Raw genomic sequence first — 27527 nt, forward strand, 5'->3', positions numbered from 1 at the left:
CGCAGGCAACCTGGGAACTGCAGCTAGTTCTGGGGCTCGCAGGCGACCTGGGAGCTGCAGCTAGTCCTGGGGCTCGCAGGCGACTTGGGTGCTACAGCCAGTCCCAGGGCAGGTGACCTGGGAACTCCAGCTAGTCCCGGGGCTCGTAGGCGACCTGGGCGCTACAACCAGTCCCGGGTCAGACTACCTGAGCATTACAGCTAGTCCCGGGGACGCGAAGGATCTGGGAACTTTGTGGACAGCACCGCTGGGGGGGTGGGGGGAAAGAGTTCCTTCCACAGCATGTGGGGAGTCTGGCCCGGGTCAGCACGGCTGGGTCGCCAGGGGTAAAGTTGCGGGGAGGACAGGAGCGTTGAGAAGGAGGGGGTCGGGGATCATGCCACTCAGTAGCTCGGGTGGCTGCGACCGTCCGCCGAGACCGGACAGCAGAACTGCAGCTAGACCTGGGGCTCACAGGCGACCTGTGCGCTATAGCTAGTCCCGGGGACACGAGGGATCTGGGAACTGCAGCCAGTCCCGGGGCACGCAGGCATTCTGGAAACTGCAGAAAACTAATTGAAAAATGTGAAAACTATGTATTATTAGTATATTATTACTAATTTATGTATTATTTGTATGTATTATTACTAATTTAGTTAGTATGTATTATTACCTCCATTTATCAACTATGGAGATGGATGTAGCCCGCCATCTGCTCACAAACATGGGTCCTGGCCCCTATGTAAAAAAGGTTGCCGACCCCTAGACTAAACCAAACCCTTGATCCTGTCCAGTCAGCCTTTTTTCAAAATTTAGCAACTCAAAATAGGGGTGCATCTTCGACGCAGGTGTGTCTCCATTGCCGGGAAATATGGTACTTTCATCTACCATGCATATTTTTTTTTAAAGTAATTAAACATAATAATCTGCAACAACACTTCCAGCTTTTTTTGTATATTTGCATAATTTTTCACTGGTCTCTTCCCTCTTATAGGAACATTGCTTCCAATGTCCTCTATCCCTTATTTGAAATGGAAAAAACACAAGATATAGATGCGACTGCTCTGCCATTCAATCAAATCATGGCTGATTTTTGTTTTTCCTCAATGCCACTTTTCTTCCCTATCATTATGTTCCTCAAATTCTTTAATAACCATAATCTATCAATCACTGTCTTGATTTACTCAGCAACTGACCCTCATGGAGAATTCCAGACACCCTAACCTCTGGGCAAAGAAATGTCTTCTTATCTGCATCCTGAATGGCTGACCTCTTATTCTGACAGTGCAACTCCAGGCTTAGACACACCACCAAGCAAAACATCAACTCCATACACTTGTAAGGGTTTAGGAACTTTCTATGTTTCATAGATAACTTCCCATTTTTCTAACTTCAGAGAGCATAGTCCCAGTCTCCTCCATTTACAAAATGAAACAAGAAAAAAATAAAGTTATGAGAATACCGTTCCTTAACTATCGAGCCCTTTTCATTTTGTTTTGCATGATGAATTGTAAAAGCACTGCTGCAGACTGGAGCGTTTAAAGATTGCCTGTAATACATCCAAATCCATGAAGCCAGGACTATGTTCAAATGATTTATATCAAGTTCTCACGTCAGATTTAATGACCATCATTTGTTATGCTAATAAATTAACACAGGTACTGTCTGTGCAGATTTCAAATGGCTTTAACACAGTTCAGAGGTAACTTGATCAGAGTAAATTAGTAATTTAAGATTTAAATTCTGCTTTTGAAGCTACTCAAGTTTGTATTTCAATTTTGCAAAAGACTATTCTAAACCATTCAACAGTGGTGGCAACAGTTTGTTTTACATTCAGACTTGAATCAAGAAGCTCTTGACTGTGTTTGGAAATTACCTCACATTTGCTGCGTAGGCCTGTCTCTTGCAGTCGAGACCAGATACTCTGGATTCTCCCAGCATGTTCAGGGTGGCTATTTGTATTGCCACAAGTGCAATGGTGCTTCAACATCAGAGTATCATAAACAAGACCTATCAGAGGAATGAAAAAAAAGAGGTCAATAAATAATTCACCACAAATACATAAAAAAAAGTGAAACATACAAAAAAAAGTAACACTTCATTGGAATTGATAACTATAACAAGCATTAAACATTTGTTTACTCAAGAATCTGATTTGTTGCCTTTTGATTGTCAACCTATTGCACCGTAATTCTTTTCAAAAAAATCATTGTTATTAATTAAGGAAAAATTAGCCTAACAGAATAGCAATGAGAACAAGGAAGCCAATTTTACTCACATACCAGTGGACAATTTAGAGTTCTCATTATGAGGATGGGCTTTTTCTGCAGCAATCAGTATCGGGACACTTGTTCCAATACGAGTAAACATATCAAAACATGAGAAGGCCATTCAAGTCACTCCACCATTAACAACATCTGATTGTAACCATATTTCTCTAATCTCGTCTTGGCATACGTATTTAATTTGTGACAAATATTCATCGTACTCAAAAAACAAAGTGCTGGAGGAACTCAGCAGGCCAGGCAACATCTGTGGAGGGAATGGATAGATGACATTTTGGGTGGAGACCTTTATTCAGATTGTACATATGTGTTCCTCCAGCAATTTGTTTTTTTGCTCAATATTCCAGCATGTGCAGTTTTTGTGTCTCCATGATAATACTCAGTTAGGTTTGGAAATAGCGACAATTTCCAATGCATGCAAAGGTTCCAATTAGTGGTCAGGGAATTTTTCTACAGCCACCACTTAGAAACATAGATTGATTAGTGCATGATATTTAATTTAATTTGATGTTGGAATCAGTGTCCTCTCAATGATCAAAAGTGCCTTCTTTACCCAATCTTGTGCAATATTTTGAGCTCAATCATAATAAATTTAATTTCTGAAGAGCAATCAACTCTATGGAATAGATTTTCCAGAGAATTCAAATACCTAGATAATGTTTTTTAAAGGGTACACACAAGGCATAACCCAGAAGACCTTGGGATCAATCAAGACCCCTGGATTTATCTGGCCACAAAATAAGGACCTCAGATTAGACCGGAAGGAGAAACTGAACATTTCAGAGCTGATTTTCTCCTTTCACAGATACTGCCTGATCCTCTGACTGCTTCTTTGAGAGAGATATGGAGTTTCTGCCAAGAGCTGAAAACAAAGGCTTTAGCTTTTGCAGTTTAACTGGAGAAACTGGATGCGTTTCCAAGGACAGGTGTCCAACAAACAATCTGAAGACATGGAGATAGCGAAGAGAGATTGGTTTAGTCAGTGACCTCAAACTTGGGATAATAACTTAATTATCTAAAATGTGGGCGTAAGTTGTACAATATTTTTCATCTACACAGAGAATACTGCAAACATGTTACATAATAACTTATGAGCAGAAATGAACAAGTATGCATAAAGATGACCAGAGAAAAAAAAGAATCAGGGGATCCGGGGATCATCAGCAATCGAATTAACAACCATTTACCTGTAGTGAATTGAGGTGTACTGGGTGGTTCTTGAACAGAGATAGGAAAAGTGGCAGAAGCGGGTGATGACTGTGCTCGGGACAGGGGGCGATGTCCACTGTAGGACACTGGAATCCCTGCTGCCTCCATCGATGCTTGGTAATTGCGAAGCTGATGGATACGTTGCTGTTCCAGAAGCAAGGCTTGCTGTTGCATTGAGAGAAATAATCAAGTTAAAGTAATCCTCAAATTAAGCAGAAAGTCTACTTTATTTACTCAGTTTTATTTTTGATTACTCTCCTGGGTGAGCCACATCTTTTTCTGATCACAGCAGTATTTTCACCAGTCCCGGTGAGCTTTAAATGACATATAGCTTTTTTTCTATCATTGAGAAGGGGCAGGAGGATTACAGGAGACCTCGTATCACATTTTGATTAACAACTTATTTAAAGAATAAACAAATGAGTGGTTTGATATATTTACTCAGACACATTTACAGTAGAATTAAACTGCCTGGTCAGTTTCTCAAAAAGAAATCAATGCACACAATCCTTATGCTAAATTTTTCTTGTGAATTAATCTTTGTGTAAATATTAATACTTATTTTAACACTTTCAATTGCAGTGGGAGTTAGAGGTGTACTGTAAAAGTTCAAATCTAAATACCCATATCAAGCATTTGATTAATTTAAAACCTCGGTTAACAGCAATTACTGCACCTAAATTTAAAACAACTAATTTCACAATGAACAATATATGTAATGCCATATAGCTAAGCTTACTTGGGTTACTTGTACTAAAAAGGAACTGCAGATGCTCGTTTATACCAAAGAGACACAAAATGCTGGAGTAACTCAGCGGGTCAGGCAGCATTTTTGGACATAAAGGATAGGTGACGTTTTGGGTCAGGATCCTTCAGATCTTCTTGGTTTACATGGCTTGGTTACCCATTCAAACCTATAACTTTGGAGGTTGACAAACCACTAATCTGAGCTTTATTTTTTTGGGAGGGGATATGGAATTTAACTGTGCGGAACTTCCATCCTACTGGTTAAAGCTTTCTGCATTTCCGCTTGCCATTTCATCCACTGACTTTTAAGATGGAGAGACGAGTGACCTGTACAAGAACAGAAGTAGAAAACACCAGCCTTCCGTTTTGTGACATCTGGATATAACTAATTGACAAAATGGGACATAATTGATCCTGAGAATGAAATTTTGACCAAATATAATAATGTTAATTAAGCCAAGCAATATTATGATGAAAATAACTGCCAGGACTGACGCACTAAGAGAAAAATAGTATCAATGCCCATCGATGACATGTTCATGTCAACAAAAAATTAAATGAACGATTACCAGTTGTACTTGTAAAATAGTAACAGCATATTGTGTTGTGGTGTCATTTGTTATTGACACAGCAATGTAATTAAATTATTTATTTCCCGATAAGTTCTAATGCTTTGGAGAGAAATTAAAAGAAAAATAAATAAAGTGTCTACAGATTTGAAAATGCAGGAACTTGCTCCACAACTTGTTATTGAGTAATACAAAGAAAGGGCCAACATCTCCTAAGTTAGTATTTCAAACATACTAAATCTTATAGAAGAATTTGGTTCCTTTTCAGGATATGGAATAAACTGGAACAAAAGTGAAATGATGTCAATAAAACCTCAAGATTCGACACACCTTCTAAAATGTCCTTTTAGAATTGCTACAGAAAAATGTAAATATCTTGGAGTTTACGTAATTAGAAAATATCCTTCTTTATTTCAAGCAAATTTTCCACCATTAATTACCAAACTAAATGCCCTTATTCAATTTTGGAAAACGCTTCCGATCTTCCTCATAGGTAGAATAAATGCCATAAAGATGATCTTCCTTCCACAAATCCTGTACCTATTTCAATCAATACCGATTTATCTCCCTAAAAATGTTTTTTTTAAACTCGATTCTGTGATCACAAACTTTATTTGGGATCTGGACGATGGCGTGGTAAATTGGATTAGTAAGTATGCAGATGATACTAAGATAGGTGGGGTTGCGGGTAATGAAGTAGAGTTTCAAAGTCTACAGAGAGATTTATGCCAGTTGGAAGAGTGGGCTGAAAGATGGCAGATGGAGTTTAATGCTGATAAGTGTGAGGTGCTACATCTTGGCAGGACAAATCAAAATAGGACGTACATGGTAAATGGTAGGGAATTGAAGAATGTAGGTGAACAGAGGGATCTGGGAATAACTGTGCACAGTTCCCTGAAAGTGGAATCTCATGTAGATAGGGTGGTAAAGAAAGCTTTTGGTGTGCTGCCCTTTATAAATCAGAGCATTGAGTATAGAAGTTGGGATGTAATGTTAAAATTGTACAAGGCATTGGTGAGGCCAATTCTGGAGTATGGTGTACAATTTTGGTCGCCTAATTATAGGAAGGATGTCAACAAAATAGAGAGAGTACAGAGGAGATTTACTAGAATGTTGCCTGGGTTTCAGCAACTAAGTTACAGAGAAAGGTTGAACAAGTTAGGGCTTTATTCTTTGGAGCGCAGAAGGTTAAGGGGGGACTTGATAGAGGTTTTTAAAATGATGAGAGGGATAGACAGAGTTGACGTGGAAAAGCTTTTCCCACTGAGAGTAGGGAAGATTCAAACAAGGGGACATGACTTGAGAATTAAGGGACTGAAGTTTAGGGGTAACATGAGGGGGAACTTCTTTACTCAGAGAGTGGTAGCTGTGTGGAATGAGCTTCCAGTGAAGGTGGTGGAGGCAGGTTCGTTTTTATAATTTAAAAATAAATTGGATAGTTATATGGATGGGAAAGGAATGGAGGGTTATGGTCTGAGCGCAGGTATATGGGACTAGGGGAGATTATGTGTTCGGCACGGACTAGAAGGGTCGAGATGGCCTGTTTCCGTGCTGTAATTGTTATATGGTTATATGTTATATGGTTATTATAAAACTCACAGAATCCATAAACGACATTTATGTAAACCCAAAGAAATTGGCGACTGGCTCTCTCTATTTTTTTTTACTATTACTGGGCAACGAATATTAAAAATGTAATCTATTGGATGGACGACACATGCCAACAGGTAAACTGGCTAATAATGGAGAGAGAAGATTGTTTTCCTTTTAATATAGGCGCGATTCTTCTCTCTCCAATAAATCGGAAAAAATCAGCATATGAGAAAAATACGATAATCCATAGCACCTTACAAATCTTGAAACAAGTGGTCAACCCTTAAATTGAGAAATGTATCTCTTCTCTTACCAATCACCAACAATCCCTCATTTAAGCCGTCTACTTTAGACAAGGCGTTTATACAATGGGAAAGCTTAGGAATTAAAAAGCTGGGAGAACTTTATGAGATGGGGACTCTCCTCTCATTTCAAGAATTACAATCGAAATATCATCTGAAAGGTAACCAATACTTTAGATGTTTTCAAATACGAGACTATCTGAAACCACATACCCAAGACTGTCAATATATGGTTCCAGACATACTAGACGAATGCATGAATAGAAAGTCGGATTCAAATAAGTTAATATCATACCTTTACAATACCCTTTTAAATAGACAAACCCCATCGTCGGAAATAATTAGGCGAGCTTAGGAAGATGAACTGGGCCTAACAATTTTAAAAGATAGTTGGGAGGAAAGCCTTCTATATATACACAACTGTTCTCTTAATGTTAGGCACTCACTAATACAATTTAAAATACTCCATAGACTTTATTATTCAAAGTCTAAACTGAATAAGATCTTCCCAAATATTTGTGATAAATGTCTCATTCAGGAAGCAACCATAACCCACTCTTTTGCCTCCTGTATAAAGCTACACAATTTCTGGAAGGGAATATCAGAATTTTTTTCTAAAATACTTAAAATAAAATTGGACCCCGACACAGAATTGCTCACACTAGGTACATCAGAAGCCTTTTCTGTGCTAACATTATTCCAAAGACGTTTCCTTAACTGTGGCCTGATAACGGCGAAAAAACTAATACTTAAATTTTGGAAACACACATCAGTCCCTACTATGAAGATGTGGATTACAAACATGTCCGAGACACTACATTTGGAAAATATTAGGCTTGTCTTGGCAGAAAAACCAGATCAATTTTTTAAGACATGGACACCCTTCACCGAATTCTTACAAGGATAGTATGGCGCAACACAAATTTAGATTTAAATCCGATTCTGGGTTGGGTGAGGAGGGTGGGGGGGGGGGGGGGGGGGGGGGGGACGAGGGGCAGGTTTATCTCCACTTTCTTTTTTCTTCTTATATCTTTATTCACTTTTTGGCCACACTACTTTGATAGTCTAGGGATCTTTTCTATGTACTTTATCGAGCTATCTTTTCACTTCTCACTTTTTCCCTCTCTTGTTCTTTCTCTTCTTTTCTCTCATTTTCAAGTTAAAAGGTTAAAATTGAAGCTGTACAATAATTGTATAATTTTAGATGCCAAATATTTTATCCTTGTACAATTGCTTCTAATAAAAAGAAAAAGAAAGGGCCAACATAATAATGAAAACACATTTGTAATTGACACTACGAAAATAACAATCATGGGAACTTTTCACAAGGGACAACAATAGTCTCCAAATCCCATCAGAGGGTTTGTTACTCAAGTATTACAAATAAAATTGAGTATGCAATACTCTATAGTTACATAAACGTGTTAAGTGCCATTGTGTGTGTGCATGCACACACTGTGGGATATTCAAATTTAACAGCACTCGTATAAAGAGCACAACTATTTCAGTCAAATCTATCTGTCAGTTCAAAGTATAATTTTGTACTTTGAACTGGCAGCTCTTCCTTCACCTTGTAATTCATTTGAATTATACAGTGCCCCCCATAATGTATGGGACAAAGACCCATCATTTATTTATTTGCCTCTGTACTCCACCATTTGAGATTTGTAATTAAAAAAAACCACATGTGGTTAAAGTGCACATTGCCAGATTTTAATAAAGGATATTTTTATACATTTTGGCTTCATCATGTAGAAATTACAGCAGTGTTTATACATAGCCCCCCCATTTCAGGGCACCATCATGTTTGGGACACAGCAATGTCATGTAAATGAAAGTAGTTATGTTTAGTTATGCAAGGATATTGTTGCATATCCTTTGCATGCAATGACTGCTTGAAGTCTATGATTCATGGACAACACTAGTTGCTGGGTGTCTTCTCTGGTGATGCTTTGCCAGGCCAGTATTGCAGCCACCTTTAACTTATGCTTGGTTTGGGGGCTAGTCCCCTTCAGTTTTCTGCTCAGCATATAAAAGGCATGCGCAATTAGGTTCAGATCAGGTGATTGACTTCACCACTCAATAATTTACTATTTTTTAGCTTTAAAAACTCCTTTGTTGCTTTAGCAGTATGTTTGGGATCATTGTATAGCTGCAGAATGAACTGCCAGCCAATGAGTTTTGAGGCAGTTGTTTGAGCCAGGACCTTCAGCAGCCATACATGCCCAGGCCATAACACCCCCACCACCGTGTTTCACAGATGAGGTGGTATGCTTTGGATCTTGGGCAGTTCTTTCTCTCCCCCATACTTTGCTCTTGCCATCACTCTGATATAAGTTAATCCGTCCACGTCCTTTTTTCCAGAACATTCTTTAAGTACTTCTTGGCAAACTGTAACCCGGCCATCCTATTTTTGCGGCTAACCAGGGGTTTGCATCTTGCAGTGTAGCCTCTGTATTTCTGTTCATGAAGTCTTCTGCGGACAGTGGTCATCGACAAATCCATACCTGACTTCTGAATAGTGTTTCTGATTTGTCAGACAGGTATTTGAAGGTTTTTCTTTATTATAGAGAGAATTCTTCTGTCATCAGCTGTGGTCTTCCTTGGCCTGCCAGTCCCTTTGCGATTAGTAAGCTCACCAGTGCTCTCTTTCTTCTTAATGATGTTCCAAACAGTTGATTTGGGTAAGCGCAAGGTTTGGCTGATATCTCTAACAGTTTTATTCTTGTTTCTCACTCATAATGGCTTCTTTGACTTTCATTGGCACAACTTTGGTCCTCATGTTGATAAATAGCATTAAAAGTTTCCAAAGGTGATGGAAAGACTAGGTGCTGAGAGTTCACTTGCACCTGCATTAAGGAGGCATTTAAACTCGCCAGAACAATTAGAAACACCTGTGAAGCCCTGTGTCCCAAACATTATGGTGCCCCTGAAAGGGGGGACGATGTATACACAGCTGTAATTTCTGCATGGTGAAACCAAAGTGTATATAAAACTCCCTTTAAAAAAATCTGACATGTGATTTTTTCTATTACAACTCTCATATTGTGGAGTACAGAGGCAAATACATAAATGATGGGTGTTTGTCCCAAACATTATGGAGCGCACTGTATATATTTGAGATAAAAATGTCAATTATAAATGGAAAAAGGATATTTTAAAGAGTATTCATGTTCGGGTTCCTTGAAATATTTGAAAATAAAGGGAAAACAAAATATATATTTTAAGCAGATCTCATATGTTGTCTTACTGATGGACCATATGGACTAAATGTTCTTTTTTTATTTTTATTTATTAGAAGCAGTGTACAAAAATATAAGCAGCGGCATATGACATAATACAATTATTGTACAGCTTCAATTTTAATTTTTAGCTAAAGTTTTTAGAAAAGAAGAGAGAAAAAGCAAGAGAGAGAAAAAGTGGATGTGCAAGAATAGAACCCCTAGACTACCAAATTGGTGTAGCCAGTGTAAGTAAAATAAATAAGAAAGACGTAGAGAAATAAAAAGACAAAAACAGAAAGAAAAACAAAAGGTGATGATATACATGCCTCGTAAGAGATCATTTTGTAAAATGTGGGCAATTACCACTAATATCACTGCACTAGAACTAACCTCTTTATAGGAATAGCATCTCGACTCGTTTCAATGGAGGGAAAGGCTCAGAGAGGCTATGTGTAGCCAGCAGTTTTAAAATTATTAATCTACCCTTTTGCCTTTGTTTTTGTTTTGAAGATATTCTTAATGAAATTCAACATAATGAGCATCTATTAATGTCTCTGTCAGCCAGCTAAGCAGGTTATTAGAGATTCGTGGCGGGGGTGTGTTTGGAGGGGGGGGGGGGGGGGGGGTGGGAGGGTAGATGAATGGAGAGGATGTAATTTGAACAACTTCTTGATATTTTGTGGACCAGGCTTATATCATCCTATACTTATAAACACACAGGAGTCCATTCAGTGCAGCACATTAGGTTAATGTAACTCCCATTCGAGGAATTTCATTGGTCCCACTACTCTTCTCCTCATTAACCTGCCACCCTTTTCCATCGCCAACACTGAAATGACATTACATTGTACAAAGCTCTGTGTACACAGAATTACATTTCCCACACCACTTCCTGCAAATTTAGGATTCTCACTTAATGATAATAGGGCAGGAAAGACGAAGGATGAAATTGGAACTGGCCTACAACACGAAATGTTTATTTTGCGTAATAGACTTGGGAATTTCATTAAAAAATGGTCCCATGTATCAAGCATGTGTTTATGGTGGTGTTCTGCAAGTGAGAAAACTTGCAAGTGTATGTTTTGCATGCATTTTGTCTGATATAAACCTTGATATTAGCTGAGATAGACACAAAATGCTGGAGTAACTTAGTGGGTCAGGCAGCATCTCTGGAGAATATGGAAAGGTGACATTTCGGGTCCAAAAACGTCACCTATCCATGTTCTCCAGAGATGCTGCCTGATCTGCTGAGTTACTCCAGCATTTTGTGTCCACCTTTGGTATAAATCAGCATCTGCAGTTCTTTTTTATTACTTTATATTAGCTGATTTCCCATTAATTTACTGAATAAAATATTTTTGCGAAATTACACTTTTTTCTGTATTGTGTCAAGATTGTACTGGGTGCTGTTAATATTGCTCCATGTGTGGAAGAGGATGAAATACCCCACCAACATTATTCAGTCGTCCTTTAGGGGGCAACATTGAGACAATGCAACTCTAAATTAATTTACCTTCTTAACTATGACAAATATAATTGTAGATGCTGGAAAGTGAAAGCAACTCCAACCAGATAAGAAAGGTTGAACAGAAAAGATTGAAGAGTAGGCGAGACAAATGACCCAAATAAATTTATATCTGATGCTGTAGGTACAGTATCAGAAAGAGATTATTGGGTCACTGCTGTATGTTGGTTTTATTTAAATACAGCAATTATTATAGAACTTTGGAACAGAGGGAACCCATTTTTAGTTACTTTGGGAGCTGGTAAATAAGGAAATGTTTGAAAAAAAATGTTAATTTTGAATAAATTTCCTAGAATGATCTATCATTACAGTCTGTAATGATCTATCATTACAGTCCATCTGTCTGAAGAAGGGTCTCGACCCGAAACGTCGCCCATTCCTTCGCTCCATAGATGCTGCCTCACCCGCTGAGTTTCTCCATCAATTTTGTCTACCTTTTCATTACAGGCACAGCCAAGTAATCCATATTTCTAAAGCATGCTAACTGAAATAGCTTGTGTGCAAACACCAACATCTGTCCTTTCTCCCCACTCTACAGTGGAAATGCACTTTATTTAAAATTTTGTTTTTGCTGTAAACATTTAGAGCATAGCCCGTGGTTACATTGTTGATCGGGGCTGAGAAACTAAGGAAAGCACCTGCTGAGGCTTTGAAGTGGGCAGATTAATAGCCGACTCCTGCATGCTTTGAATTCCATACAGAGTAATTTGTAATCAAGCTGAACAGTGCTGCTCATTAGAGATAAAACAGACCCTTCCTTTCCAGAGTTGAAATATATGTTTCATTAGCTTGTTCCTATTTAAAAAGGAATGTGATTTAAATGAGACTTAGAAATATTTAAACAGCATGTTTTTTTATATTAAAAAATAACCTAGAACTACAAAATTGGTCTTTCTGTTTAAATTGTAGGAAGGTTTACATCAGAGACACTTTTGCTGGGTTTCTAATTATCAAAACTCTAGCTTCTTAAGGAAAAGGTACATATTCATTCACTACCGTAATTTCTCATCAAGAACTCGTTCCTTTTCTCAGCCCCCTGGAGTATACTATATTATCTGTGATTCCTGCTCTGTGGATTAATGTCATGAGAGAGGATGAAAAGGTAGCAAATTGTTCAGTCAATATAGTGGTAGACAGGATGTAGTTCTCTGGGTCATAGAGTGTTGCAGTGTGGAAAAAGGCTCTTCGGCCCAACTTGCCCACACTGGCCAACATGTCCCAGCTACACTAGTCCCACCTGCCTGCGCTTGGTCCATATCCCTCCAAACCTGTTCTATCCATGTACCTGTCTAACTGTTTCTTAAATGTTGTGATAATCCCAGCCTCAAATACCACCTCTGGCAGCTTGTTCCATACACCTGCTGCCGTTTGTATGACAAACTTACTCCTCGGATTCCTATTAAATCTTTTCCCCTTCACCTTGAACCTATGTCCTCTGGTCCTCGATTCCCCTTCTCTGGATAAGAGACTCTGTGCATCTACCCGATCTATTACTCTCATGATTTTGTACACAACTCATCCCCCTGCGCTCCAAGGAATAGGGAGAGACACAACCTCTCCCTATAGCTCACACCCTCTAGTCCTGGCAACATCCTCATAAATCTTTTCTGAACACTTTCAAGCTTGACAATATCTTTCCTGTAACATGGTGCCCAGAATTGAACACAATATTCTAAATGCGCTCACCAACGTCTTATACAACTACAACATGATCTCCCAACTTCTATACTCAATACTCTGACTGATGAAGGCCAATGTGCCAAAAGCCTTTTTGACCACCTTATCTACCTGAATATTATCAGAAATCCTGCATTTATAGACTTCTAAACCTCTCAATAAATTGTCAAAGCAAGTTGTAAGACATTAAAGAGAGAGAAGGGGAGAGAGGGGGAGAAAAGGGGAGGAGAAGGGGAGGAAAAGGGGAGGAGAAGGAGAGGAGAAGGGGAGGAGAAGGGGAGGAGAAGGGGTGGAGACACTTTTAAGAAGCCAGACAACTTATAATAAAGTTTAGCAGGAATTTTACATTACCGGTCGGTTTCATTGGTCCTGGAAACTCCAATGAGCCAATTAAAATGCCCGGTCAGCGAAGGAGATTGCCTACGGCTGCCCTCGACTGTCTGTAACTACATAGCGACCCCACTCCACTGCACTACGAGTTCAAAAGAACCATGCCGACCAATTTTTACTTGCGGAAATTTTTTCATCATGCTGAAAATTTTCCTTGACCAAACTGAGGCCGCGAGTATGTGGGAACCTCCCTCGAGCAAGGAGAGTTCCAGTGACCTCATAGGACCTCTTAGGACCACGTGTCGACCATGCTGCGAGTTTGAGTCGAGGACAAACTCTTCTAAACTCGCAGATTAGGTCGCCGCAGTGGACAGCCCCTTTATTTGACACCTAAAGTTTTTTCTTTCCCCTCTTCATACACGTTCTTGTCTGAAAACCCTACAATCGGCTGGATCTTCCTGGATCCAGCTGCCCATCACTCCCACCTGTCCAAATTCACAAAGGCCTGATGTGGAGAGATGATCTTCCAGTTAGATGCAACGCCCAGACAATAAAACTCTTTTGTTTTCTATGCAAAGTAATGACATCGCCCACACAGCAGCCAAGGACTGCTACAGGACCTGACAGGATATTCCCTAGGACATTGAGGGAAGTTATTGTAGAAATAGCCGGGGCTATGACAGAAATATTTCAAATGTCATTAGAAACGGGAATAGTCCCCGAGGATTGGCGTACTGCGCATGTTGTTCCATTGTTTAAAAAGGGTTCTAAGAGTAAACCTAGCAATTATAGACCTGTTAGTTTGACTTCAGTGGTGGGCAAATTAATGGAAAAGATACTTAGAGATAATATATATAAGCATCTGGATAAACAGGGTCTGATTAGGAACAGTCAACATGGATTTGTGCCTGGAAGGTCATGTTTGACTAATCTTCTTGAATTTTTTGAAGAGGTTACTAGGGAAATTGACGAGGGTAAAGCAGTGGATGTTGTCTATATGGACTTTAGTAAGGCCTTTGACAAGGTTCCTCATGGAAGGTTGGTTAAGAAGGTTAAACTGTTGGGTATAAATGCAGGAATAGCAAGATGGATTCAGCAGTGGCTGAATGGGAGAAGCCAGAGGGTAATGGTGGATGGCTGTTTGTCGGGTTGGAGGCAGGTGACTAGTGGGGTGCTTCAGGGATCTGTGTTGGGTCCTTTGTTGTTTGTCATGTACATCAATGATCTGGATGAAGGGGTGGTAAATTGGATTAGTAAGTATGCAGATGATACCAAGATAGGGGGTGTTGTGGATAATGAAGAGGATTTCCAAAGTCTACAGAGTGATTTAGGCCATTTGGAAAAATGGGCTGAAAGATGGCAGATGGAGTTTAATGCTGATAAATGTGAGGTGTTACACCTTGGCAGGACAAATCAAAATAGGACGTACATGATAAATGGTAGGGAATTGAAGAATACAGTTGAACAGAGGGATCTGGGAATAACCGTGCATAGTTCCTTGAAGGTGGAATCTCATATAGATAGGGTGGTAAAGAAAGCTTTTGGTATGCTAGCCTTTATAAATCAGAGCATTGAGTATAGAAGCTGGGATGTAATGTTAAAATTGTACAAGGCATTGGTGAGACCAAATCTGGAGTATGGTGTACAATTTTGGTCGCCCAATTATAGGAAGGATGTCAACAAAATAGAGAGAGTACAGAGGAGATTTACTAGAATGTTGCCTGGGTTTCAACAACTAAGTTACAGAGATAGGTTGAATAAGTTAGGTCTTTATTCTCTGGAGCGCAGAAGGTTAAGGGGGGACTTGATAGAGGTCTTTAAAATGATGAGAGGGATAGACAGAGTTGATGTGATCAAGCTTTTCCCTTTGAGAATAGGGAAGATTCAAACAAGAGGACATGACTTCAGAATTAAGGGACAGAAGTTTAGGGGTAACATGAGGGGGAACTTCTTTACTCAGAGAGTGGTAGCGGTGTGGAATGAGCTTCCAGTGGAAGTGGTGGCGGCAGGTTCGTTGGTATCATTTAAAAATAAATTGGATAGGCATATGGATGAGAAGGGAATGGAGGGTTATGGTATGAGTGCAGGCAGGTGGGACTAAGGGAAAAAAGTTGTTCGGCACGGACTTGTAGGGCCGAGATGGCCTGTTTCCGTGCTGTAATTGTTATATGGTTATATGGTTATAAGAACTATTCTCATCTCTACACCGTTTAGGTGAGTTCTCAATGTTACAACCACTGCATTATTTTAGTTTTAAAAAGTTAACTTTACCTCTTTCATCTATATAAACTGTGTCAATTGTCAAACATATTTGTTTTGAATTGCTTTGAATACACCAATGTTCTTCATTGGTCATTGTAACCACACCGTTCTCTATGTACTCAACTGGAGTCCTCTCAGTTAAATGTGAATCACACTGTACAGTTGCTATGTATCCCAAATCTCTTCATACAGTTGAAATTCCAAGAACCTGCATATTTTCTGCCTCAGAGGGCGGTGGAGGCAGGTTCACTGGGTGCTTTCAAGAGAGAGCTAGATAGGGCTCTTTAAAATAGCGGAGTCAGGGGATATGGGGAGAAGGCAGGAACGGGATACTGATTGGGGATGATCAGCCATGATCACATTGAATGGCGGTGAAAGGTTGTGTCAGTGGGCCAAATGGCCTACTCCTGCACCTATTGTCTATTGTCTATTTTAAGTGCATTTATCTCTCATGGGATTTTAAAGAGGGCGTGTCCCACTGTACGAGGTAATTCAAGAGTTCTCCCGAGTTTCCCCTGATTCGAACTCGTAATAGCCGCTCGTAAGGACTCGGGCTCTCGTGGACATTTTTCAACATGTTGAAAAAACTTCACGAGGTTATCGCGTTTCCCGAGTACCTGCCGCTAGCGTTACGAGCCGCTAAGAGACGTCCCGAGCTCCGACGTACCCGCTACGTACTTACCATGAGATTGATTTTTTTTAAAACTCGGGAGAGCTTTTGGGTAAACTCGTATAGTGGGACAGGCCCTTAAGTGTGCAACCAGTGAAGAAAGTACACAAGGTTTTCATGCCAAAAATAACATATGGAATGGAATGTTCCTATGTATCTTCTTACAGACAGGGGTCACCATTGAGCTGTCTTGCAGGGGAATGCAACATAAAATTGAGTGTAGCAAGCGACCTAATATCAAAGGAAAACAAAGATAAATTGAAGACTTAACTGGAAAACCCTGACAAAACCAGTGCATAAAATCTTGCTAGAATAATTTGCAGCACAACTGCCTTAAGGTGCCAAGTAAAGTTTATGTGAAGAACACATAGCCCAAGTGAGTAAATGTTCAAAACTAAAGATCACTAAATACACAAGGTTTGATTGTTACACTTAAAACCTGGCATAATTCACCAAATGCTGGTTCAACTAAACTTCACCATCAAACACAGAAATAGTGTTGGGGATAAGCCCCCAAATCTGAATAAAGCACATAATTAAGGCATGATGGCTATGATGAATTGGGAAACTACATTAAAAACACAATCAACAAGCAATTCAAAAAAATAGTGTTCACAAGTAACAGATACCCCTTAAAGGCACAAGACAAACAGAAACAGAAAGATCAGTCTGAAGAAGGGTCTCGACCCGAAAGGTCGCCTATCCCTCCTCTCCAAAGATGCTGCCTCACCTGCTGAGTTTATCCAGCATTTTTGTCTACCGTTGATTTTTCCAGCATCTGCAGTTCTTTTTTAAACGAGTGGTCTAAACAAGTTGTCAAGTTAAAAATAGCATTAGATTAAAGTCCAACAACTGTCCTAAAAAAGTGAGACTTGGGGAAGATTTCAGAATTCAGCAAAGAATCAAGGAATTGATGAGGAAGGGGGAAGGAGAAGTAAGTAGTCCATCAAGAAACAAGAACAGGCCATAGAATCCTCCGTAAGATATATACAAAGGAAAAGATCGGCTTAAGTTAATGTGTATTCCTTACAGACCGAGACAAAAGAAATGGCAGAGAAATTAAATCAATATATTTACACCCATCTTTATGGCAGAAGCCACTGAGAATGTCATGGAAACAGAGCATTACAATGAATGGGTAGCTGAAAGAAACCAACGTAGGTGAACATTTTTTATTGGAGAGGTGGGAATGAAAGGCCATAAATCTCCAAGACTTGATGACCCAAATCTTAGGATACTAAAGGAGTTGACAATAAAAATTGTGGATCATCTCCTAAAATTCCATCAATACTAGAGTGGTTCTCTCAGATGGATTTTAGTAAATGTTAGCCCACTTTAGGAACGAAGGAAAGGAAGAGAGATAATACAGAATTATAGACCAGTTGATCTATCATCAGTAAAAAGAGAAATACGGAAATCTATTGAGATAATTGTAATAGGGCACTAAGATTCAGGAAAATGTGAGGCGATCCACTTAGGAGAAATAAATTGTGAAAAGGCCATAAGGAAGGTACAAAGTTAGGTCAATGGAGTGGGGAAAAAAAACTGTGAGACTGGTTGGGAAACTGTGAGATTGGCTGGGAAAATAAAAAACAAATTATTTGAATGGTGAGAAATTGCAAAATTCTAAGATCTAGAGCAATCTGGGTGTGTTTGACTTACAATATACCTAGTATGCAGCAATTAGGAGAGTTAACAGAATGCTATTGTTTATTTATGAGGAGAACTGAATGTAAAATAGTCAAGAGAGTCAAGAGTGTTTAATTGTACTGAAAACAGAACAATGGAATTTGTACTTGCTAACAAGCCTGTAAAACTGTTATGCTGCTGATGGTTATGAATTAGTTGTGGAGGACATTATTTAACAATGTGCAGAATAGATGATATTACTGCCAGACGATAAAAGGCAGGTTGTCTTATGAGGTTAGGCTTGTTTCTGCTGATGTTTAATAGAGTGAGATACAACAACTGAAATATATAAGTGCTTGAGGGGTTGTATATTTCTTCTGGTTGGATGAATGTGGAGAGGAAATTCCCTCTGGTGGGAGAATCTAGCATTAAGGAATAAAGAATAAGACATAATCTAATAAAGATGTTGGTGACAAATCTTTTTCTTTCATAACACAACTTTCACAGGTGACAGATTTGCCATTCAAGGAGAGACTGAGTAGACTGGGGCTGTATTCTCCAGAGGCTGGAAGATTAAGACATCACATTGGCACATACAAAATTCTTAAAGGGCGCCACACATTAAATATGGGGTAAATGTTTCCCCTTGCTGAGCGGTCTCGAATTAGAGGCACTGTATCAGAAAATGTGGCAAATCCGTGGAATTGTCTACTCCAGAGGCCATCGAAGTGCAGTCTCTGTGTAGACTCAGTACAGATAGTCAGATTTTTGGGCCACGAAGAAACCAAAGATTGTGGGGACATTGCTGGAAAATGACACGAAGATAGATCAACCATTAACTTACCAAAAGGCCTGACCCTGCTGCTATTACGCTATCCTTATGAATTCAGTGAAGAGCCTGGATCGAAGCAAGGAATGTGGCAACACAGAACTGGGAGCAGGAACTCAGAACGAAGAACACTCCATGCAGTTCTGCATGATGAACGATTTCTGGTGGTCTCAACACACTACAATAACATCACAGTCCTTAATTATACCAACACTGATACTGGCTATTGAAGACCAACTCTGGGTTACGCAGAGACCAGTAAATATTATGCATGGGGCTGGTAGGTATTCAGGGAAGGCCATGTACATGGGATATACAGCTTTCCTCTCTAATGCATGGCTTTGCACATGACACTATTTTAAAATACCAAATTAATGAATTTCATTATTTAACCAATACGTGCAATATAAGCAAAACTACAATAGTTCGTAGATTTGTTGTTCAAGAGGCATTAGGTCAATTGCCCTTTACACAATGATAAGGCTGGAAAGGGGGCAAACAAGACTCATGAGGATATTAATGGGCGAGAGGGCTTGTGTTTTAAGGAGAGATTGGATAGGCTGGGTCTCTTTCCCCACTGAAGTGTGGGAGGCCAAGACGTGAACAGATAGAGGTTTATAAAATCATATGCAGCACAGATCAGTCTTTTCTCAAGAGTAGGAGAGTCTAAAGAGGGGACAGATTTAAATGGAATCTGAGGGGCATCGTTTTCACTCAGAGAATGGTGCATATGTGGAATGAGCTACCAGTGGAAGTGGTAGAGGTGGTCTAATAACTTGGATAGGCAAGATTTGGAGGGATGTTAACCAGGTGCAGGCAGGTGGGACAAGCTCGTTTAGGCAACATTATCAGCTTGGATGTGCTGGGCCGAAGGGCCTGTTTGCATTTTGTATAGTTCCATGATTCTATATTCATCAACTCTCTACCAATTCTCCGGTCCCCTACCCAAGGGTAAGGGATAATTTACAGTATCCACCAGCATGAGTTTGGGAAGTGGGAGGAAACTGGAGCTCTTACAAGAATCCCACATGGCTTCAGGGAGAGCATGCAAACTCTACGACCTCATTACCAGGATTCAGGATCAAACACTGGTTGTAACATTGATGAGGCAGCAGTGCAACCTGCTGTGCCATTGTCAGATTCAGAGCTAGGAGCTGCAAAGTAACAGAAATCATTTAAAATGCAAAGCCTCAAGCAAATGTGCAGAGGGCCTATAAAAAGGGTAAGATTTGTTGTATAAAGCCATTTGCACCCAATAAATTCTATATATGCTTTTTGTTATGCAAGAATAGTCAAAATATGATAGGAACAGATGATCACTATTTGGACTGAGGATATCTTGCCACAAATATTTTCATCACAACCTCAACCATCTTACCTGTGCTCCACAGAACTAGATTGCTATATATCAACCTGCCTAGGATACTTGTAGATTTTGGTCAGTATTCAATGAACCTGGGTCCAATCCTTCCATCGCTAGAGTTCTGTTTATGTGGATCACAGCCAATCCACAAAGCCAGCTGAATTGAATAAACACATGAAGCCAAGATGTGTTTATCTTTGGCACAGACCACACACAATTCATGATCCAGAGTGTCTATTTATTCTTTTGAATACGTGCAAAATATATTTCACAGCTGATTGCACTCAAGGAACTTCTATAGTGCGATTTACAATTAGAAACGTGCAGCAGGCAGCAGTGAAAGAAACCAGACAGGTCCATTGCTAAAATGGGATTTGTTGTTTGCATTTTTGCATTTGTGTTAAAACTATGAATTACCAATTAAAATTAAAGGAGCAATTTTAACTCACAACCACAAATGGATGAAAGCACAACATCCCTAACTGGAAAAGTTATGGATCTGACAGTTAATAATGTGTGATCATCTGAAGACAAGCAGCAGCAAATGCTAGAATCTTGAGCAAAAATCAAACAGCTGGAGGAATACAGCGGGTCAGGCAGCATCTGTGGAGGGAATAGACAGACAACATTTGGGGTAGAACAACAGTAGTTGGAGGGATGATAAGGATCACTGTGCTCACCATCATTGAAGAATAATCAACAACAACAGTGCATATGTACTATCAGGTAGAGTAGCTCACACCCATGAAATGTACATCCTGCACCAAGCAAAAACTCTTGGGTGTTTCCAGTGTCCCGGAAAGCCACGTACAGAGTGTCATCAGATGAAACAATTTAAAGTCTAGGTTGTTAAGATCGAGCAAGATCTGTTGGTACTGTGGTCTACTCAAGAGGCTGACAGGCTCAAGGAAGTAGACTGAGAAACTGGACAACTTCCAACCAGTGTACAAAAGACCAAACAGATATTTTGGTGATCATCTTGTTCCTTTGCCAGTATTCACTCCCTAGGGAGTGCAGCCAGATCAAAACTACAGCACTGCAAGTGGATCAAGTATATAAAGAGGGAGAAGGAAAGTCATTAGAGGCAGCAGAGATGTTTCTAAGGTCACAGGTAAGATTTCAGATACCTGGGATTACAAGTAACATCAGATCTGAACTGGACTTTGAACACTGCAGCCACAGTGAAAAAAGCCCAGCAGAGACTGTACTTCATCAGGCTGCTCAGAAAAGCTGGTCTGCACTGTCGCCCTCTCACCCAGGTCTACAAAGGACTGATAGAGAGCATCCTCACCACAGGCATCACGGTGTGGTATGGAAACACCACACAGACAGAGAGGAAGGCTCTGCAAAGAGTCATAAAGACTGCAGAGAGGATTATCAGAACGGAACTCCCCTCCATGGACACAATCTACACACAGCGCTGTCAAAAAAGAGCAGAGAGAATCATCAGAGACACACTACGTCCAGCTCACTCCCTGCTCAAACACAAAAACTGCACATACAACCTCAGGCACAGACGAGCAGACAGCATCGCCACAAACAGAACACGCTTTTTTAAGAGCTTCTTCCCTGCAACAGTGAGACTCTTGGCCAAAACAAAATGAACTGATGTCCTGATATAGGGTTTGTGCAAGTTACAATGCTCTCACTTTCCCCTTTATATAGGGTTTTAGGCACTTTCTTTTTTTTATTTCTAGAGTAGTATATGTTTTTATAGATTATGTGTCTTCTGTGTGTCTTTTTAATTTTTAATTTGACTTGACTTGACTCTCTGAACAACCGCACAAGAGTTCCTATGTGTGTAAGCACAAATGGCAAATAAAGTTTTTGACCTTGACCTTTGTATGTCACCTGCCTTGGTGACAGAATGAAAGATATCACTGAGCAGCTGCAGGACAATTTGTAGAAGAGTGAACAACCAGAGGCAATCTTCACATTCGTATTGGTGATGTGTAGAAAAAGGGTTGCAGGATGATTTAAAGTAATTGGGGATGTTTAAGAAAGAACTGCAGATGCTGGAAAAACTCAACGGGTGAGGCAGCATCTATGGAGCGAAGGAATAGGTGACGTTTCAGGCCGAGACCCTTGACCCTTCTCGACGTGAACGTCACCTATTCCTTCGCTCTATAGATGCTGCCTCACCCGCTGAGTTTCTCCAGCATTTTGTCTACCTTAAAGTAATTGGAGAAGAGGTTAAGAAATTTTTTTTTTTAAATAGTACTGTAACGACCTCGGTGGAACACAGGTGTCAGATGACAACTTTAATACCCATGTTATTTGTAACCCATGTTATCAGTGAAATTAGCATTCACCTAATTTTTAAATTTGGGGGAATTTGCAGTATATCCAAAACAAGACTTAACAAGGGGTGTTAGAATGAGGCTGCATGGTAATGTCCAGATTACTCCTGATGCGACAAATATCTGGAGGAATGCAACAGGTCAGGCAGCATCTGTGAAGGGAAATGACAGACAACGTTTGGGGTGGAACTGAAATAGGAGGATAATACAGATATACGAGGGACTGGAGAGATGGTACAGGAGGAAGGACATGATTCTTGAAGTCCAGTTATGAGAACTATGAAGTTTATTTGGATGGTATTCCTAGCAGACCTGGAACAGGTGCAGCAGGCAGTTAAGAAGGCGAATGGTATGTTAGCATTCATAGCAAAAGGATTTGAGTATAGGAGCAGGGAGGTTCTACTGCAGTTGCGTACAGTTTTGGTCCTCCTAATCTGAGGAAAGACATTCTTGCCATAGAGGGAGTACAGAGAAGGTTCACCAGACTGATTCCTGGGATGTCAGGACTTTCATATGAAGAAAGACTGGATAGACTCGGTTTGTACTCGCTAGAATTTAGAAGATTGAGGGGGGATCTTATAGAAACGTACAAAATTCTTAAGGGGTTGGCTAGATGCAGGAAGATTGTTCCCGATGTTGGAGAAGTCCAGAACAAGGGGTCACAGTTAAGGATAAAGGGGAAATCTTTAGGACCGAGATGAGGAAAACTTTTTTCACACAGAGTGGGGAATCTGTGGAATTCTCTCCCGCAGAAGGTAGTTGAGGCCAGTTCATTGGCTATATTTAAGAGGGAGTTAGATGTGGCCCTTGTGGCTAAAGGGATCAGGGGGTATGGAGAGAAGGCAGGTACAGGATACTGAGTTGGATGATCAGCCATGATCATATTGAATGGCGGTGCAGGCTCGAAGGGCCGAATGGCCTACTCCTGCACCTATTTCTATGTTTCTAAATATCTGCATGGGTTGGTTTGTTCATGCTCTGGAAGAGATTTTAAACTAGCTTTGGCAGCGGAATGGGAAACTGAGCAAATAATCCAGAAGAGGGTAAAGAAAAATAGAGACAGTATTTAGAATCTAGACCAGTGGTTCCCAACCTTTTTTTGGCCATGCCCCACCTAATCACCTCTAAAATCCTGATGCCCCCCCCCCCCCCCATATTTTAGCACGAGCAGACAAAGAAATAATTCTCAGAAATGGAATTTACTCAAAATAACATCTGAAACATAAACTACATATGTTTACCTGATGCCCCCCTTAAAAATCAAATTGCCCCCCTGTGGGGCGTACGCCCCACGTTGGGAACCACTGATCTAGACCATGGAAATATTGGAAAATGGGCTAAAAAGAGTCTGGCTGTACCTAATGACACATATCCAAAACAAGAGGGAGTGCAATACTGGACTTAATTCTATTCAATGAAACTGGACATAAATGAGCATCGATAAGGAAGCTTTTTTTGTGATAATTATCATAATTTAACATAGCAATAGAAAAGGACAACAATCAAAAAGCCAATAGGTACTAAACTGAATAAGGAACATTTTACTAGAATGAGAAGTGATTGAGCAAAAATAGACTATGAACAGCTACAGGAACATGGAAATTAGTTACAGTGCAATGGGAGGTATTCAAGAGGATAGATTTACCAAACCTAGATCCAGTGGCTGTGCTTAATGGAGCAGAAGGCTTACAAGGATAGGCATCAAATTTAAAAAGGAAATTAGGAAAGCAAAGAGGGAGTATTTAAAAAAAAAATCTAACCGCCAACATCACTGCTGCTCACGGACAGAGAGAAGATAAATGTTTTTCGTGACTGACTTGCGAAAGAGCAACGTGCTGGCAGATTGACGTTTTTACCAGATAAGAACATACGTGTTGCATGTGTGGTACTCCAGAAGGCTTGAGCGACTCTGTGCGTCACGCCCTTTGACCTTATGACCTTCTGTGCAACTCCTCTACTTAAATGCGGCCCTCCCCCCGACGTCACTCGAAGCTGGCGCCCACCCACCTCCCTCCCATTGCGGGGCATTGTGACGTCACTTTGGATGCGGGTTGAAAGATTGAAAGATTTTCCGTTTAAAAACTTGGTTTGGGGGTATTTTTTAAATCGTGTGGAGAGAGAGAGTGACTGATGGTAGGCAAAGGTGAGGCAGGGAGAGTTCCGTTGGGGGACCAGGCCTCCCGTAGGGGCTATGGGGTGAGTGGTGGAATATTGCGTTGGGTTCCTCCCGTGTGACAGGGACCCAATGGGTCCCACTTGGTCTAGCATATTACTAAAACTCTTATCTTATTTGTATGCGTGCATGCGTGTGAGAGTGATCCCGAAACGATGCCAAAAACGGTACACGATAGCGATACAATTTTTGGCCCACCTTACCATTGTCCAGGCGTGTGCTGTGGCATGTTTCGTTCTGATTGATGTTATATTTTACAAGTTATTCCCATTTTAAACTTACAAAAACCACTTTTACACAATTGCTCTTTCCACGCCCTGCCCGTTAGCCGTCACAGTGGGATCCCGAATCTAATTTACATTAAAAATAATGATTTTCAAAAAAAATCCGTTTCAATCAAATTCTTCCGTTTTCATTCTCAATGACGTCACAATGAGGTCACGAATCTCATTTACATTAAAAAATCACGATTTAAAAAAGACTCAGTTTTAATCAAATTCTTGTGGGGAGGTTTCATTTAAAAACAAACAGCGATTTTTATTATGGGGGGGTGGGGTTGGTGGGAGGTGAGTATGGAGCAGGGGGATAGAGGGAGAGGAGAGGGTTAGGGAGGGGAAGTAGGAGTGAGGAGGGAGAGTGGAGTGGGGGGGGATAGAGGGAGAGGAGGGCAGTGGGGAGGTGAGGAGAGTGGAGTAATGGGATAGGGAGGACGGGTGAGGAGTGGGGAGCAGGGAGATAGAGAGGAGGGGGTAGGGATGGGAGGGCAGGGAGAGGCCGCGCATGGAATCCGGGGCCTGGGCGCTGACGCTGGGGCAGCTGCTGATGCTCCGGGCCCACGCCGGGAGGGAAAGGAGCGGGAACCTCGAGATCCTGGGGAGGTGAGGAGGGAGCGGGGGGGATTGGTGGAGTAGGAGGGGAGTAGGGAGGGAGAGGGAGGGGAAAGTGGGGGAGGTGAGGAGGGAGTGTGGGGGGCAGGAGGGGGTATAGAGGGGGTAGTGGGGAAGGTAAGGAGTGGGGGGGGGGTAGGAGGTGAGGAGGGGTGAGTGGTTGAAGGTGTGGGGGATAGAGGGAGAGGAGGGCCGTGGGGAAGATGAGGAGGAGAGTGAGATGCGGGATAGGAGGTGGGTAGGGAAGGGAGAGGGGTTATGAGGGAGGGAGGGAGTGGCTGATGTAAGGGAAGGGAGGGAGATGTGAGAGAGGGAGTGGGCAGGGAGGAAAAGAGGGGAAGAGAGGGAGGGTGAAGAGGAGGGGGAGGGAAGTGCTGAGGGCTGAGGGGGATGGAGGAGGATAGAGGTAGGAAAAGGGATGGCGAGGCGCAGTTGGGGTTGGGTTGCCGTGACCGTGTACCAACGGGAACCCCATAGCCGCGTCTGCCGCAGTTGGGGGCTATGGGTCAGTGGTGGAATATTGCCTCGGGGGATGGGGCAATATTCCACCCTGGTCTAGTTTCTATCTATCTTTCTATCTTCTATCTATCTATACATAACTAAAACTCTGATCTTGTACTCTTCCGGTTTGCGTGGTTTTTCTCACTCACAAACTCATCTGTCCCCTCCTCAAAGTAACTTGTCTACACTCTCTCCCACCACCGGCAGCGGCCGTGGGGGGGAGGGTTCAGTGCAGGCCACAGTCCCGTCTCTCTCTCCCTCACTCAACCCTCCACCCGGCCCGCCTTCTGCGTCAATGGTGGTCCCGTCTACCCGCCACCCAGGGTGAATGGCGGCGACCATCCGTCTCCTCCGCTCCGCTACTGTAACTCACCCTCATGGCCCTCTTGGAGGAGATCTCCACCAGCTCGTCGAAATTCGTGGGGCCCCCCGTGCCGAACACCGACACCACCACTCTGCCCCCCCCCCCCCCCATGGCAAGGCCTGGAGGTGGCAGCGAGCAAGGCAGGCAGGCGGGCATGGCGGCAGCAGCGGGCAGGTAAGGCACGTGTGAGCGGCAGCAGCGGTGGTCCGGGCAGGACGGGGACGGGCCGAGCGGTGGCTGAGTTTTTAATAATAAAAACATCACGATTTCATTGTGCGCGGAGTTTGAGTAACACACACACTCACACACACGATGCAAACTGGTCCATCGTCAAGTCAACGGGATCTAAACCACAGCTAACAATGAATGACCTGTGGAGGAGGAACTGCAGATGCTGCTTTTTATGAGGGAGGGAGACGTGAGGGAGGCATTGGGAGAGGAGGAGGAGAGGGGAAAGATCCTGGTGAGGTGAAGAGGGAGAATGGGGGGATTGAAGGAGAGGAGAGGGTAGGAGGGAGAGGGGGGATGTGGGGGAGGTAGGATGGGAGTATTGGAGGAGGGGGGAGGGGAAGTGGGGGAGGTAGGGAGTTGGTAATAGAGGGAGAGGAGTGGAGTGGGGGGTGGGTCGGTGGGCTAGTGGGGGGGGGGAATAGGCGGAGGTGAGGAGGTGGGGGATAGAGTGGGGTAGGTGGAGGGAGTAGTAGAGTAGAGGGAGGGAGGTTGATTGAGGTTAGGGGAAAGGAGAGGGAGTGGAGAGATGAGGGAGGATTGGGGAGGGGAGGAGAGGGAAAGAAGAGGGAGGGTGAAAGAGGGGGGGGGGTTGCTGGGGATGAGGGAGATGAACTGCGCCTGCGCAGTTGGGGGCTATGCGTGAGTGGTGGAATATTGCGTGGGGGAACGGTTTGCGTTGTGGAACGGTTGAGTGGTTGAAATATGCGTAGGGGGAGCAGACCCAACGGGTCTGCACAGTCTAGTATCTATCTATCTATATCTATCTATATCTATATCTATATCTATATATCTATAAACTCCCTGGTGCTATCCGCCGGTCGGCCGTCCGGCTCCCTTTCTCTCCTTTTGATTCGTGCCCGATACTCGCAGATGTCCAA

At 41.8% G+C, this 27527-nt stretch overlaps 1 protein-coding gene across 9 annotated transcripts in view; it reads right to left on the reverse strand.

The window, feature by feature from the left end:
• Positions 1–27527, reverse strand: part of hdac4 (histone deacetylase 4) — a 382917-nt gene that overhangs the window by 56649 nt on the left and 298741 nt on the right. For all 9 annotated transcript variants that reach the window (XM_033024530.1, XM_033024529.1, XM_033024526.1 and 6 more), the window contains 2 exons: positions 3452–3638; positions 1856–1989 (listed from right to left, as the gene is read on the reverse strand). In XM_033024530.1, coding sequence (XP_032880421.1) covers positions 1856–1989; positions 3452–3638 — 321 coding nt within the window. The remainder of the gene's footprint in view (positions 1–1855; positions 1990–3451; positions 3639–27527) is intronic.

The sequence above is a fragment of the Amblyraja radiata genome, chromosome 7 (assembly GCF_010909765.2).
Source record: "Amblyraja radiata isolate CabotCenter1 chromosome 7, sAmbRad1.1.pri, whole genome shotgun sequence".
Classification (NCBI taxonomy): Eukaryota; Metazoa; Chordata; class Chondrichthyes; order Rajiformes; family Rajidae; genus Amblyraja; species Amblyraja radiata.